Below are 17,506 nucleotides of genomic sequence, written 5' to 3' on the forward strand. Positions count from 1 at the left end.
CTTGATTACAACAGAACACTGTAATGACACTTTAATACATACAAATTAAAGTGTCTTCTATTTTAATCTAAGCCACCGGTTTAGAACTATTGATACAGCCTATAATAGAACTTGACTGTGTTATGTTGTGCATTGTGGCAGTAAGAAGAAACATTTTAATGTTGGGTAATCAAACCAATGGACAAGTACATTTGTCCATAAGTCTCTTTATTGGTATACATTGCTTTTTTTTACCATGACTATTATTATAATTTTTTTTTTTTTTAAATGTTCAGGCTCGTATGACATTCTCAAACCTGCAGTTTCCCAGGTCCTTACTAGATGTCCCTCATGTCAGATCAATTTACTGAAATGTTCTCTTTAAAGCGGAGGATGTGTGGTTTCAACAAACTCATATATACACACACTTTTGTTATCTTAATAATTTGTAATTGTTTTTATCTGCTTCGCCAAAGCGGACATTCCGCCGGGGTGCGGCCGAATCTGACGTGTGAGCCGACCGACGCACACACCCTCAGTGACGTCGAACTGCCGGTGGCCGTCCGAACCATCGAAAAGGCCAAAGGACAAATAAATAATCCTACACTGGTTTACGGTTGGTAAACACTGCAACTTTCAATACATTTCTTGAATGTTATGGAAGTATGTGAACACACCCTAATATTCATTGGGACCAGCAAGTCACTGGTGAATAGAAGTGCTTGCAAATGTCTAACCTTCAGGGATTTTTAGGTGGATGTATACACATGCAGAAGCAAAATGCAGTAGCTCAAAGTGGAAGCAGCCTGTTGGTAAAGTTAACTGACTGCGATAATATACAGTGTTCAATGGTGGGAAGAAGCATCATTTGATTGACACTCAAACAGCACAATAAAGCTAAAAGCCCTTCTAGTAGTATGTAATGTTATTAGGATTTGTAAGGATATGCCTCATTTTCTATGGTCAGCCACTGGATTTTCGATTGATACTGCTGGTGTTGACAGAGTGCACTGAGGCCTGCTAGGAAGTCAGACTGAACCACTAACCTATAGTAAGTCACCCTACGGTGTCTACTGGGAGCGAATGATGCACAGCTCGATCAACAGACACCACTTGGGGGCAAGGGAAAAAAGGAGCAAAATAAACTAAGAAAGAAATAGCTGTGAAGGAGTAGATGCAGTCATCCAATGAGGTGAGGTAGACAATCCTATTCTTTCTGGGACAGGTATTCTGGCAATGTGCTCTGCAGTAAACCAAACCGAACACATGTAACAAACCTAGTGTGTTCAATCGCAATGTGTCAGTATGTGCCAATATACAAAACTTACTTACATCCCGCACACAAAGCAAATACCATGGGATACAGTCATGAAAAGGGCGAGAGCAGTGTAGAGAAAAGCCATTCATGGACCACCAGAAGTATCAAAGAGCAGGCAATAATCAATACATAAATGTAGTAAAAAACGAGAGCTAATAGTATTTAGCTGAGGCATAATCCCAAACATATATTAACAATAGAGGGGAGGTAGAGTATAGAGCTAGGATTCTCACTCCACGGGCACTGTTAATTAAACAAAAAGAATCCTACTCAGGGTGGACAGGAAGAGTGTAGACCACATGGATGGGGGACACTCAGTGTTTTGTAAAATACCCCTCACACACCAACAGGCCCCTTGGTGTCATGCTTCATCATCCAGGTCTTCGCACCCCACTAGAGGGATGCGGCGTGCTGCGACCAGCGACTACGCAGGAGCACTTTAAGGGTAGACTATGTGTGGTGTGTGTATGATGTAAGTGATGGGGTATTAATGGATGTGATTGGTGGGGTATAGTGAAGGTTAAAAAGTACCTGGCTCGTAGGTTCTGAGAAAAAACTTTATTCGTAACCTCGGGCTGGTACTAGTAAAAGAAGTGCAATGTGAGGTTAGTTGTCGTAATTATGGACATTACCTCTGGTGTGCGTCGACATGTTTCGGAACTTGTGTTCCTTCTTCAGGACGGGGGCACAACTTCCCCACCTTACTCACGTTTTTTAAACAACATTTTTCGTGTTGCAATTCGTGAATTGTAATCTCTTCCGGATTCTGTGAGTATTGAGTAGGCAAAACAATCAGACATCACCATGTTCGACCAAAACAGTGAGTAAAGGATACTGAAACCACTTCTTTATCCACATAGATTACGAATCTATCAACCAACCCTGACGTTCTGGAAATGCTCATGAAGCAAGAAAATACTAAATAATGAGTATGTTCACAGATACTTGTGTGTCATATATGTTGTGTGTTATGTTTGTCCCTCTTTTTTACAGGATTTCAACATCATTTGGGGCTCCAGGTGACTGCACCTGTCTGAGCCAGCCCACTGAGGCAACCAAATTTATCTTTTTTTTTTTTAGGTCATGCAACTGCATAGACTTATACCGACCGCTGTAGGCACACTATAGCCTTAGTTCACCACAGTAAATAAATGCACTTTTTATTTTTATACCAAGAAAAAAAAAATTCTATAAAAAACGCGAGTAAGGTGGGGAAGTTGTGCCCCCGTCCTGAAGAAGGAACACAAGTTCCGAAACATGTCGACGCACACCAGAGGTAATGTCCATAATTACGACAACTAACCTCACATTGCACTTCTTTTACTAGTACCAGCCCGAGGTTACGAATAAAGTTTCTCAGAACCACACTCTTCCTGTCCACCCTGAGTAGGATTCTTTTTGTTTAATTAGCATAATTCCAAACACCTTACCTAGTGGTAGGCAGAAAGTACCCTGCCACGGGCACTCCGTCCGGAGCGTGCAGGAACGTCCAGAAGATATAGTAGAGAAAGGTTTTGTGCTCCTGTGCAATCAACATAATACCCGCAAAATCAAAGGAAAAGATTGCACTTCTGCGCGTTACCTAGTTGTCCACAAAATCATCAAAAAGGAAAACTCTAGCGCTCCTGCGCTTTTAAAGGAACTGCCCCAAAATTAGTGTGACAAATAAGGGTTGGCAAAACAAGGCGAGCGAAAAGCAACGGAAAATAGAAATATTGCACCACTCTCCTGGGCATGCACTTTGCCCAATGGCTGAAGGATCGCTGCATCTCTGGGAGCACAGAAGGCCGGGTCACGGCTTGCTCTCCAGAGCGAAGGAGGAAGTAGTTGTTGCAGAGGTGCGTTTCCGGGTCCATCAGAAACCGGGTACCAGATTGCCCTCCACAGCACCGGCGAGTCGCAAGGAGAGACCTCTGGGGGAGAGAGAAGCTTGAAGTCGGAACAAGTCACCAAGGCGCAAGTGGGAGGTGAAGTCCCTGCGGTGCGCCTCTCATCTTGTTTCTTCCGGAATGATTCATCAGATACTTCGGTATCTGGCGGCAACTCGGATAGTCAAGCATCTGACAATCCAATCCAATACTCTGGTAGCAGGATTTTGGAGGCAATCTGGGAGTGCCCTAAAGGTTTGCTGGGACTTGTAGTTCCAGATGGTACTAAGGAGGTCACACACACACACACTCGCACGCATGCACACAGACAGCAGGCCCCAGGGGGTTTCTAAATGTGTATGGATGTGGTGACTTGACCAGGGTCATAACCCTCAGGGCCAGTTGTAGGAAGCTGGCTCTGTATATACTATATCAAAGTGAAGTATAGTGTGCAGAGAGTCCAGTGGAACCCCAAAGGTAGGCAGAGGTAAAGTTAGATCACACCTCACTCTAGTTGTGGTCGAGCAGTAAGGCAGTATCAGAGGACAGTTTTAAGCATTTGTTGTACTCACTCAGTCAGCAAATGAATTCACACACTCAAAGACTGAACTTCAGACTAATTGGTTTTGTATAAAAATATTCTTTTAGTTATTTTATTTCCTAGAACCAAGCAAGCCAGGCACAGGTAAGTGATAAGTAGTTTGTAGTAAATATACAGTTTGTAACACAGTGTGGGTTGCAATAGTAAATGCACTTTGTTTTGACTTACAGTATTGTTTGAGAAATGCAATGCTTTGTAAATACAGTACATATACTTTGTATAGGACTTTCAGTAAGATTACAGGTAAGTTACTTTTGATATTACTTTTCTTACACAGAGTAGTATACCTGGATACTACTCTGGGGCATTTCTTGTAAACAGGTAAGTAAAATCGTTTTTGTTAAATAGTAACATTTTAAGGAATTTCTTTAGGTTTTCAAACTCCACACTTTTCCAAGAAAAACAGTCCATGTTCTCCTACGGAGGAAAATAGTATTATCGGTTTTAGGTTAAGTATTCAGTAGTGGGAGTTAAGGTTCTGGGGGTAGACTCAAGGGTCCCCCAGGGTCAGGGATGCACTCTTGTTACACCAGGGGCACTACGGCAGCCGAGTGCAGAGTGCTATCCAATGGGGGGACAGGGGGCCTCTGGTTGGTGGCTGCTGACGAGCAGGCCACTTGGTTGGGTAGCAAAGCTCCTGGACTTTAGCTCAGGGCAAATAGGGAAACAAAGTCGCACCAAAGGTGCACACTCAGCAGCACTAGGGTGGCAGGGTGCTGTTTCGATTTCGGGCGCCGTGTTTCCAAGGGGGAACCTCAGGTTTGCAAAGGCACTGCAGGCTCGGGGACAAAAGTCTTCTGGTTGTGACCACCACTTTGAGAGGTAAGTTGGGAATTCTGGAGTTGGTTTGGCCACCCAAGGCCGTGGGGCGTCGGGTGCAAGGGTGCCTTTTAGGGTCGGATCTTCTTACCAGCTCCTGGTCAGGGTTGGGGGGAGCTTCTGGATTTAGGCTGCAGGCGTCAGCTGGAGGTTTGAGGTAGTTCAGAGATCGCGGGATCTCAGGTTAGGATCACCGGGGGGGGGACCTCCTTGTGGTCTTTGCCCACTTGAGCTCGGGCGGTGGGTGTCAAGTGCCAAGGGGTGCGGATTTGCGGTGTCCGGCCAGAGCCAGAGGTTGCAGATGAACAAATCCGGTGTTCACAGGAGACACGATCTTTGTGGTTGAAGGCAGGCAGGTCCTGTGGGGTTTGAGGTTGCTGGCTGCAAGACACACCGTGATTTTGCAGGAGCAGGTTCGAGGTGGAGATATGCCGGTAGGGCAGAGCCCAAATCAGTGGGCGTCTTCCTCTTTTTAGCTTCGGCACGGCAGTTCTGTCCTCCTTTTCCTGAAGTTTCTTCTGGTTCGAGGAAGCAAGGTTCAGGGGTGCCCCTACATACTAGATTTCAGGGCGTTACAGGAGGGCAAAAAGGTTGGGACCAATAGGTCCCTTTCCTGGGGTGGGTAAACCCATATTATGCCACCCTCCAGTGGGAGGGGGGCATAAGCCTTTCCCTGGTTGGCTGGGTCCACCCATCTGCAAGTTGACGGGGACTGAGTTGTACCTGCTCTCGCCTCCCCACATGAGGGATGGAGTTGGCAGAGGTGGGCACACCTCTCTTACTCACTTGTTTCTCCTGCCAGTTCTCCAACCAACAGAACAAGAATGGCTGGATAGGCAAAGTTATTATCATGAATGACAGTGACGTAGTCAAAATGTACTACGTTACCAAGGCCTTTTGTACCAAAAGCAAATTTATTTAATTTTTGGTTTTTAAATTCATCAAAACATATGGGCAAACCAAAAGACTGTCACGACAGTGAATACACGAATACAGTATTTACATTTATACACAACTACCACTATACATTATTTACAAATTGAAAAGCACACAATTCAAATGAGCACAGTTGTGAAAGACACAGCAAGAAAAACAGTAACATTAATCAAATATCCAAACATAGATTGTGTTTATATACAGTGAAAAAGTTCCTACAAACAAAAATACAACCAGTGGCCATTCAAAAAGGGTGCACCTAGGAAGTGAAAACAAAAAAACACCTGGAACCCTAGCTGTGTAACCCAATATAAATTGCAACCACAGGGTTGTCAGGCAGGCAGGCGTACTACTCCATCTGTTCCCGCCTGTCCCTTGGTTTCATACCCCCATGGACTGGTTGTATTTTTGTCTGTTGATTATATTGTTGAGATCCGGGCTGGGTAGACGTAGGATCCACAGCCTTCGTTGTTCTACAGTTCTCCAACCAAAGTAGGGGTCAGAACCAATAGGGACCAGTTGCTGAAAGCAGCAAGTGGCCTAAGGAAGCTCACAAAGGCCGCACGCCTTTGAAGCTTCCCCTTCGTTGACCCTACCCATCCTGGGGGAGGAGGCTTGGCACCTCGTTCCAGGATGTGCATTGTTTTAGGCCCAGAGAGGAGCAGCCTCTCGACCCAGGGGTCTAGAAACATGCCGGGTGGTAGCAGATAAAAGCAGCCCCTCAGTTTGGACACAAGTGGTAGGTCGTATTTCAGGGAGCATCTCTAAGGTGCCCTCTGGGTGCATTTTTCTTTAAATCCCACACTGGCACAAGTGTATGTTTAATGTGCTGAGAAGTTTGATACCAAACTTCTCAGGTTTCAGTGTAGCTATTATGGTGCTGTGGAGTTCATAATGACAAACTCCCAGCACCATATACTCTTAATGGCAGCACTGCACTTACAATGTCTAAGAATGGACTTTGACACTGTAGTTGTACAGGGCTCATGCATCTGTACTCTTCACCTCTGGTATAGTGCACCCAGCTAGAAGGGTGACTGATCTATGCCGGTGCAGTGGGTTGTAGGCATAGCACGCCGGGATGTGTGCCATGTCGACTCTTCACTTTACTCTGCACCAAGACACGCAGCCTTCAAAGGCAGTGTGTGTGTGTGTGTGTGTGTAAAGGTACAGGGCCTCTAAGGGTGGCACAATAAGGTTTGCAGCGCCCTGGGTACATGTGTTACGATTTACCAGGGGCTGACCAGTGGCCAAAGAGGTCAACTTGGGTTGGTTTAGTTTTGGGGAAAGAGGACAGGCCCTGGGAACCGGATTGGCTGGGACCCAGGGCACATCAAGTCAAGGTGCATCAGTAGTCTGGCAAAAAGTGTGTGTGTGTGTGGGAGGGGAAGGGGGGGGGGGGGGGGGGTTACTGCAACAAAAACCCAGCTCCTCACAGAGTGTCTATGATGAAATTTCTTCTGAGAGTTTTTAGAATGACCAGTGGTCACATGGTGAGCTTTCTTAAGGGCATTCTAAGGGTTTCATGAGACTGCTTGGCAGAAAATCTATCCTTTTTTTTGACATTTGCCAAATCTCAAAGAATCCTCACTCTCTCCCTCAGAAACGAATATGCTACTTACCAGTATGCATCTGTTCTTGGCATGTAGGGCTGCTGACATTCAATTATGTGCATAGATCGCCGCCTAGTATTGGGTCCGGATGATCGCCCATTGTTGTCCTGGAAGAGTCTTCGAAGTATCACGAGATAGGTGGCTCCTCCCCTGGACTACAGTGCGCATGGGCATCGACTCCATCCTCAGATTGTTTTTAGCCATTGTGGCAAAGATGGAGTGAAACTCTGTGAATGATGACCATGCTAGAAGTATTTGTGAGTGCTGCAGCCGCTACAGGCGCCGGGGAGGAGGGTGGGCGATATGAATGTCAGCAGCCCTACATGCCAAGAACAGATGCATACTGGTAAGTAGCATATTCGGTTCGAGGCATGTGGGCTGCTGAATTCATATCTGTGCATAGAATACATAGCAGTCCCTCCATTAACGGCGGCCGCCTGTGCTTGCTGCAGCAGTTTGGAAAAGTGTTTTTAGAACAGCCTGCCTTACAGCTGCCTGCTGTTTACACAGTAGTGTTTTGTAAACGTGTGTGTGGTAGACCATGTGGCTGCTCTACATATGTCTTCTAAAGGAATATTTCCAAGGAAAGCCATGGAGGCCCCCAACTTCCGGTTGGAGTGGGCCCGCGGGGGAATCGTTAGAGTGCGCTTGGCTTTCTGATAGCAGATCTGAATACACTTAACGATCCACCTGGCTATACCAGCCTTGGAAATGGGGTTGCCTTTGTGTTGTGGCGAAAAGGCAACAAATAGTTGTTTCGTCTTCCGAAAATCTTTGGTCCTATCAAGTAGTACATCAAGGCTCTTTTGACGTCAAGTGTGTGGAGCATTCTCTCCACAACTGACTCAGGATTTTGGAAGAACACAGGTAGTTCTATAGTCTGGTTGATATGGAACTGTGAAACCACCTTAGGAAGGAACTTAGGGTAAGTGCAAAGCACCACCCTGTTGGAATGAATCTGTATGAGTGGCTCTTGGATAGTTAGTGCCTGGAGTTCAATAACTCCTCGTAGCGACGTAATCGCTATCAGGAAAGCCACTTTCCATGTCAAGAACTGAATCTCGCATGAATGCATTGGCACGAAAGGTGGACCCATCAGTCTAGTGAGGACCACATTTAAGTTCCATTCGGGACCTGGTATGGTCCGTGGAGGAATGACTCGTTTGAGTCCTTCCAGAAAGGCTTTGATGGCAGGCACTCTGAAAAGGGAGAGATGCTGCCTGTTTTGGAGATAAGCCGCCATTGCGGATAAATGTATACGAATGGAAGCATAGGCCAGATTACATTTGTATAGATGTAAGAGATAAATAATGTTTTGAATAGATGCATCTAGCGGGCTGATGTTGTGGTCTGCACAATAAATGACAAACCGCTTCCATTTCGCCGCATAGCATGCTCTGGTGGTGGGCTTCCTTGCCACCCTGATTATGTCCATACAGTCAGGAGGTAAGTTGAGGTAGCCAAACTCCAAGACCTCAGGAGCCAGATCGCCAGGTTCAGCTGTTGCGGATCTGGATGCTGAATGTCGCCATGGCTCTGCGTCAAGCCTGGGTGTGAGGCGCAGCCTTTGATGCGGTCCCACGGATAGTTCCAGAAACGTGGTGTACCATGGTTGGCGTGCCCACGTCGGAGCAACCAGGATGAGAGTCATTGAGTGCTGCTTCAGCTTGCGTGCCACCAGCGGTATTAGAGGTGCTGGGGGAAAAGCGTACACAAATTTGCCTGACCAGTTCATCCAGATCGCATTGCCCTGCGACTGTGGGTGTGGAAACCTGGCGGCAAAGCTTCGGCATTTGGCGTTTTCCTTTGTGGCGAACAGGTATATCTCTGGATGACCCCACCTTTGGAAGTACGGGGAGTACTGATGGATGTATCTACCACTCGTGCATTTGGTGGCTGTACCTGCTGAGCAGGTCCGCCATCTGATTGTCCTTGCCCGGGAGGTGTTCCGCCATAAGAAAGATATTCTTTTGAATGGCTTACTTCCACATGCTCTGAGCCAGATGAGACAACTGTGGAGAGTGTATACCTCCCTGCTTCTGGATGTAGTACATGGCCGTCATGTTGTCCGTCCGGATCAACACGACCTTGTTGCACAGATGTACTTTGAATGCTTTCAACGCCATGATGATAGCCATCAGTTCTAGAACGTTGATGTGCATCTTTTTCTGCTGAGTTGTCCATAGTCCCTGCACAGTGTAGTGGAGTACATGAGCTCCCCAACCCTGGAGAGATGCGTCCATCGTCAGAATGATCTGTGGCACAGGCTCCTGGAACGGTCGTCCCTTGCAAAGGTTTTGTGGATTCCACCAATGCAGAGAGTTGTATGCACGACTGTTTACCAACACTAGGTCTTTTAACTGTCCGTGAGCCTGATTCCACTGACGTGCTAAGCACTCCTGAAGCGGACGCATATGTAGTCTCGCGTGCGGGACTATGAAGATGCAGGAGGCCATCATGCCTATCAACTGCATGAACACTCGTGCCTGAAGCGAGTGGCGAGGTCTGAATTTCTGTATCAGCGATTGAATGCTGCTGACCCTCACTGAATTTGGCTGTGCTTTGGCTGCCAGAGTGTTTATCGTCGCACCCAGATACTGCCATATGTGGGCGGGTTGCAGGTGGGACTTTGGGTAATTCAGTGAGAATCCCAGATCGTGAAGAAGGTGCATAGTGTGGGACATGTGGGCGGCACACTGCTGGGCCGACTTTGCCTGGATTAGCCAGTCGTCCAGATAAGGGTAGACGTGAATGTTCTGTCTCCTTAGGTGTGCCGCCACTGTCCCCAGGCACTTTGTAAACACCCTGGGTGCCGTGTTGACTCCGAAAGGTAGGACCTTGAACAGGTAATGTTGATTTTGGATGGTGAACCGGAGGTATTTTCTGTGTGAGGGGTGCAGCGGAATATGAAAATACGCATCCTTCGGATGTAATGTTGCGAGAAAATCTCCCTGACTCAGCAACGGTAGGACTTGCTGCAGTGTTAGCATGTGAATGTGCCCCGCAGAATGTACTGATTGAGAGGTCTGAGGTCCAGTATGGGTCTGAGGGACCGGTCCTTTTTTGGTATCAAGAAGTGCAGTGAGTAAACTCCTGTGCCCCTTTCTTCCACAGGCACGAGCTTGATTGCTCCTTTTTGCAGCATGACGAGTACCTCCTGCTGCAATAATTGCAAATGCTCTGTGGACATAGGACCGTGTCTTGGAAGTATGTTGGGGGGAGTGGATGTTAACTCCAGACAATAACCGTACTGGATAAGCTGTGTGACCCACCTGTCTGTGGTGATGAACTTCAGCAGGAACTGTTGAAGTCTCCCCCCGACAGGTGTTGTATGGTCGGGGGGCAGTGACAAGGCGTCACTGTTTGTTAGTGGCGGAGGACCTGGAGTTGTTGTTTCCACGACCTCTGCCTTTGGCGCTGTTTCCACGATAACCACCTCTACTTTGTTTGGTGTATGTGGTTTGCGCGCCACCTTTATAGTACTGTGTGTTCTGGGACAGCTGGCCTCTGGAAACACCTCTATTGCTTGAGCGACAAAAAGAACCACCCCTGAACTGCTGCGACTGTAGAGCCCCCCATAGACTTTGCAGTCTGTGTCTTTCTTGATTTTCTCCAAGGTGGTGTCCACCTCTGGGCCAAATAGATGATCAGTGTTTACTGTGATTTAGAATGGTGGTCTGTATCTCTGGCTTGAACCCGGAGATTCTGAGCCAGGCATGTCGTCTCAACATGACACTAGTGTTAACAGCTCTGGCCGCGGTGTCTGCTGCGCTCAGTGCACATTTGATAGAATCATTTGATATGATATGAGCTTCCCTTCCTGGATGAGCATCTCAGCTGCCTCCTTATATTCATCTGGTAGGTGCTGCAACAGGGTCTCAAGTGTGTCGTAATGGGCCCTGTCATACCTGGCTAAGAGTGCCTGAGTGTTTGAAATGCGCCAGATATTGGCCGATTGAGCTGCTACCCTTTGCCTCGAACACCTTAGATTCCTTATCTTGGGGAGGAGCAGCACCCGTTGTTTGTGAATTCGCCCTCTTCCGGGCATTAGAAACAACAAGAAAGTCCAACGGCAACTGTCCCTTAATGTAAGTAGAGTCTCCAGGCGCCGGTTTTTACTTTTTTTCAATCCTGGGGTTTATCACCCTGGCTCTTGTAGGCTCCTTAAATATTTCCCCAGCATGCTTCAAGACACCCTTCAACATAGGCAGAGTCTTGACAGTCCTCTCTGAGGTGGAAAAGGTGTCGAAAAGAAAGTCTACTTCAATGGGGTCAGCATGGAGCTGGACGTCATGATTCTTGGCTGCCCTTTCAATGAGGGCATTAAACGCTGCCGAATCCTCAGTAGCCGACGTTTTCACAGCATACACGAGTGTCTGGGGCAGTGTGTGGATCACCTGGGTCAGCAGCATCTGCCCAGGGTTCATTTGTATCATCTGGATCAGTGTCCACAGGATAGCTATATTCGACATTATCACCTTCCCCAGTGTCCACATCTGAATAAGTGGGCGAGACATCATGGCCACGTGGAGATACAGATTCTACAAGAACAGGTGTTGAAGTAGAATACTCCTTCTTTAGTGGTATTTTATAGGACTCCATTGGCTGTTCTGGGGCGAGAAAGTCTGCCTGTCTCGGCATTGATGAACTGCTCCTGTTGCTCTTCCAACGAGGATTGTCGATGCTTTGCGGCCGGGACCACAGTTGTCAGCTTCGGCACGTGGACACCTTCCTGGGCACGTCGACGGCCATTTTAGGGACGAATGCCTTCGGCACCACTTTCGGTGGCAGCGTGAAGTGGATGGGCGCCAACTTCTTTTGAGATTTATCGGCAGGCTTCGAAGGTGGAGGATCCTTAGGCCCGATCGCCGAAGCCTTGTCCTTGATGCGCTTTAGGGAGTCTGCCACCTGCTTCGAGAAGGAGGCGGACGGCTGCGTCGACTTGACGGAATCCTTCGAGGCACCACCAGGCGTGGACTCGGGTGTTGTACCGCTCTTGGCCTTGTCCGACCGACGCAGAGGTTCGAGAACCTTCTGATCACCGAGTCCTTTGTCGGTGTCGACTGTCTTCGACGCCGACTTGTTCGGGTCGACTCCCTTGACCTTTGCCTTCGGCGTGCTAGACTTCGTCTCGACGCCCTTCAGCGGTCTCTTCGGGTCGATAACGCTCTTCTGCTTTGTCGGTGCCGACAGGTCCGAGGACTTCGAGCCGACCAAAGCAATACGCACTTTCGGTTTCGATGTAGTCACAAGTGCTTTTGGTTGCGTCGATACCGGAGCTTTCACTTTTGGTTTTGATTTCGCTGTTTGCGGCTCTTTAGACATGTCCGAAGCAGAGCCCGAAGGCAGGGCCGTAGAACTTATTGGAAGATCTTGGGTAAGGCCTTGTGGCGATACCTCGACCTGAGCCTTATGAAGCGTTTCGGCCCCAGTGTCAGTTTGTGGGCATAGTTCCTCGCTCGAGCTATCTTCCATGGCCCCAAAGTCCCCATCGCCGTCTCCTACCTCGTCGACGTCTTCCGCATCGAGCATCTCAACATCAGCGTTGTAGCTTAAGTCGACCTCCGACGCGGGATCCGACAGGTTCTCTCGAAACTCCCGCTCTGCTCCTTCATCATCATCCCCGGCATCGAAGATGTCCACTGGCTCTGGTGCAGTCTGCTGGGCTTCCTTGCGCGCAGCGCGTCGACGCAGAAGCGTCTTCTTGGATCGAAAACGGGAACAAGCCATGCAGCTGGCTTCGCCATGATCCGGCGACAGACACTTGTTGCACACCGGGTGGACGTCGATGTAGGGATATTAGGAGTTGCACACGGGACATCTCTTGAACGGGCTTCGTTCCATGATGAGTCGTCGATAAGGCCTCTGGCGTCGACCGGGCCTTCAGCGTCGAAAAGCACGCGGCTCTTCTGGATATCCGGCTCGGGAACTGAGCTGGAACAGAACTGGGCACCGATCGCAAGACAATACCGACGAAAAAACTAAAGGCCTGTCGGCCTTAAGAAACTTTTGTATCAATTCTGACTTGAGTATGCATCCGAACCCAATGGCGGAAAAAAACAATCCGAGGATGGAGTCGATGCCCATGCGCACTGTAGTCCAGGGGAGGAGCCATCTATCTTGTGATACTTCGAAGACTCTTCCAGGACAACAATGTGCGATCATCCGGACCCAACACTAGGCGGCGATCTATGCACAGATATGAATTCAGCAGCCCACATGCCTCGAACCTAGATTTTCCTTTGATTTAATCCCCTGTAACAACAACAGAAGTCTTCCCTCTCGGTCTTTGAGGGTCTTCTGTGACAAAGTGCAACATATTTCACTGTCTTTGACTGTGTGATCAGGATAGAGGCAATAAATGCACTTTTTACGAGGGCCACGGGTGTTACATGTCCTGAATAAACCCTTCTTAGAATGTTTGTCATGACCAGAATGTCCAAGGGTAATATTGGAAAGTAAAATGTGTCTGACATGAGAAGTGTTACCTGAAATTAGAAGGTTTGAAGAATAAACTGAGAAAAGCTCAGGGAGACTGCCATCAAACGATGTGCCGAAGACAATCTGAGGGATCTAGCCTGTGTGGGGAGTGTTCTAGAGGGTGCAGTCTGTTGATTGGTTGTAGACCACGTTTGGTCCTTTTTAAATAATGACTTAGATAGGCTATTAAATTCATGGCCTAGTGCCATTGTAGCCTATGCTTACTAATCGTATTGTTTTGATATAGTACCGTGGGACTCCCACTTCGACAACTGAGAATGATGCAAGCATGTGAATCTTTGACAGATCTACTACTGGAGAATTAAGGAATTTACAGGTTGCTAGAGAAGCAGGTTCTGCACTTGTGTCTGGTGGAATAAAAGGAACTGGCAACAATGTGTCTATTTGGAGGGATGCAGAACTTTATTATTTATGCAGTATGCACAGTTCCGTGGGGTTGGTGGGCTGCAAGGTGAGTTGCTTGGTGAAGCTCCGAAGTAACTACAGAAGCAAGTTCTACCCTGTTACTAGTTGGCAGGGACACTTGGAGGTTGAGATTTTAAAACAGCACAGACATAAGTTTAATAGTGTAAATACCTTAGTTGGCAGGAAAGGCAGGAAGTTTCCTAACAGCAGTAGCAGTAATTGAAGTTAACAAAAAATTAGAGAAAGCAGGAGCAAAAGCACCATACTCTTGCAAGATGAATTTCAGACTGTTAAGCGGTGCAAGATGTGCGGATGGTGGTACTTCTCCAAATGACAGCAGGACTGTGAGAGCTGTCAGTTCTCACTACAGACGTCCCCTACGGTAACAGTGTCAGGTGTTCTGATACATCGGTCCCCAGGGGTCTTGGGCAGCTTTGTTAGCTTCCTAATGGAAACAGTCACGTTGCTGGCCTCTTCCACGACTAATTTCATGGTGCTAGGGGACCTGAATTTGCATTTTAATGACCCGGCGGACCTAGTGGCTGCTGACTTACAGGGTGATATAAATACATATTATCTTAGTCTATGCAACCTAGGAGCTTCGCATACCAAGGGCCACCTCCTTGACCCCATTTTTTCGAATATCCCGCACCTTAGGGCCCTTCCCACTTGTCCGCTACCGTGGTCCGACCATTTCTTAGTGCCCGGTAACCTTGCAAGTGGATCCAAGAACTGTCCTTTCCCCAAGGGTGTACACCCTGGAGAGAGCCTGGTCCAGGCTATCAGTGGATAATTGGATTGCCAAACGTGAGAACTCGTGCCCTCTCTTAGCCTCGGACCCGGTAGAGGCTGACGCGGATTTTGATCTGTGGGTAACCAATTCCCTGGATCCCATCCTCCCAAAAAAGAGAGTGGCAAAGAGGGGAGAGAGAATGGGGTCTGCCCCATGGTACTCACCGGAACTCCGAATCCTTAGGAAAGGATGTAAGAAGTTGGAGAGGGCTTGGAGGAAAGATTGGGGGGAGGCTAGTCGGGATGAATACCGCGCAGCAATGAGAGCATATCAAAACGCCCTTCGCGGTGCCAAGGCCCAATTTTTCGAGGAAAGAATAAAAAGTTCCTCCAACTCTTCTAGAGAGACTTTTAAAGTAGTAAAGGAGCTCCTTAAAATCCCTGACCCCCCGCTGATCCAGGATAACCTAGCTGAGAAGTGGAGGGAACTGGCGGAGTACTTCCACTTGAAAATAGAAAACCTCATAAGTGCCCTGCCTCAGGTTGCGCAGAGCGCAGACATTGGCAGTCAGGTAGGATGATATCGTGTCCTACTGGACACTTTTGGCCCAATATCTGTGGCAGAAGTCATGAAGGAGCTGGGGTCCATGAAGAGTGGTTCTCCTGGGGATCCGGCCCCAATGAGGTTTCTGAAACAGATGGCAGCTGTTATTGCGGCCCCTGTTACGAACCTGATTAATACATCCCTTGCCCAAGGTGTGGTGCCTCCGAGCTGGAAAAGAGCAGTGGTAAAGGCTCTCCTGAAGAAACCTAATCTCGATTCTTCGGATTTGGCAAACTTCAGGCCTATCTCTCTCCTGCCGGGGCTTGGTAAGATCGCAGAAAGACTGGTTAACCATCGATTGTCAGACTTTCTGGAGTCCAACGGACTGCTACCAGAGTCACAAACGGGTTTTCGGCCAGGGCAGGGCACAGACACCACCTTACTGGCAGTCGTTGAGGAAGCCAGGAGCATCTTGGATTCAGGAGGGTCAGTGGCAGTGATCCTCCTGGACCCGAGCGCGGCTTTCGACACTGTAAACCATCAAGTGTTGATCCAACGGCTGTCCAATGTGGGGGTGTCAGGAGTGGCGTTACAGTGGCTTCGGTCATTCTTGTTTGGCTGGACCTATCAGGTCCGGGAGGGCAGCTAACGGTCAACATCTATCCCCCTCCAGTGTGGGGTGCCACAGGGCTCCTCTCTAAGCCCAACATTAATTAATGTTTATATGGCCCCACTGGAGGACGTGGTTGCCCCATTTGGGATAAAAATAGTCAGCTATGCTGATGATACTCAGCTGGTGGTCGCGTTGTCCCAATTGGTGAAGAACCCGGACTCGTTGCGCCAATGTATGGCTAAAGTGCACACTTGGATGTGCGAGTCAGCGCTTAAACTAAATGGTTCTAAGAGCGAAATAATGCTGCTAGGGCATAAGACTCCAGCACTCCCTTCTACCATCTGGCCTAGCTGCCTGGGTGAGCTCCCCAGCCCCAAGCAGGAGATCAAGAGCTTGGGGGTTTGGTTGGAGCAAGACCTCTCTTTTAAGACCCAGGCTAAGAAAACGGCAGGGGTCTGTTTCGGGCTCCTCCGTTCAGCGCGTAAAGTCTTGCCTCTTCTCCAGTTGATATCGAGGAAGCTTCTTATTCAGGGGCTGATTATTTCAAGGCTCGACTACTGCAACGCTATCTTCCTGGGCACTCCTGAAGCAACGTTCAACAAGCTTCAGCGGGTCCAAAATGCAGCGGCTAGGATGCTGACGAACGTGCCAAGGAGGCAGTCAGCTAAATCCGCCCTGAAAACACTGCATTGGCTCCCAGTGCAGGAGAGGGTTAAATTCAAAGCTCTCTGTACAGCACATAGAATCCTCCAGGGGAAGGTTCCCCCCATCCTAAGGAAGTTAGTGGTGCCCTATAAAGCCAACAGAGCTTTGCGCTCCGACCAAAAACATCTGCTCCAGGTTCCGAGGGTTAATAAGGCCCATACTGGTGGTAGAAGATTTTCGGTCTACACAGCCACTCTGTGAAACGCGCTTCCGTTGAGGATGCGCTTAGAGACTTGTACTCTCCGCTTTCGGAAGTCCCTGAAAACTCATCTATTCCCTATTTGATGTGACTGTTTTGGCTCAGTGGCTATTGTTGCTGCCTGGATAACGCTGGGATGCCAGAGGGTAACTACGCGCTATATAAAATTCCAAATAAATAAAAAAATTAATTGGCATTTGATTGGTCTATTCTGTATATCAATAGTATTTCATGAACATTTAATGTGCTTTACTATAGCTAGACAATGTAGACTGCCTGCAGAAGCATACTGACAAACTGAAGTAACCAATTTAAAACAATTTTTTTCACTTATACGTACCATAAGTCTCTTTCAACTTCAGTGCAGTCACATGTGACAACTAAAAAAAAAAATAATAATAATTAGAATTTGGCTGATATTTAAATGCTAGATGCTCATATGACAGAAGTAAAGCTACAAGTTACTTACTCTCAGTAGTGCCTTACCTGGTAGAGACTATCTAACTGTAGATTCCTCACCTTAGTATATTTCCCAGGCGTCAGACTGAATTTGGAAACTTTAGGTGAGCAATACCCCAGTGTAAATGTAAATGTACAGGAACTTATATAGCGCAAATCACCACTGGTTTCTAAGCGCTTGCATAGGGAACCCGTCCTGGTATTCCCCTGTGAG

General features: G+C 47.9%; 1 protein-coding gene across 1 annotated transcript in view; it reads right to left on the bottom strand.

Moving 5' to 3' along the window:
• GPCPD1 (glycerophosphocholine phosphodiesterase 1) overlaps positions 1-17,506 on the bottom strand; it is a 941,421-nt gene that overhangs the window by 283,917 nt on the left and 639,998 nt on the right. The window contains exon 14 of the mRNA XM_086927681.1: positions 17,174-17,213. Coding sequence (XP_086783807.1) covers positions 17,174-17,213 — 40 coding nt within the window. The remainder of the gene's footprint in view (positions 1-17,173; positions 17,214-17,506) is intronic.

This window comes from Lissotriton vulgaris, chromosome 6, assembly GCF_964263255.1.
Source record: "Lissotriton vulgaris chromosome 6, aLisVul1.2, whole genome shotgun sequence".
Taxonomy (NCBI): domain Eukaryota; kingdom Metazoa; phylum Chordata; class Amphibia; order Caudata; family Salamandridae; genus Lissotriton; species Lissotriton vulgaris.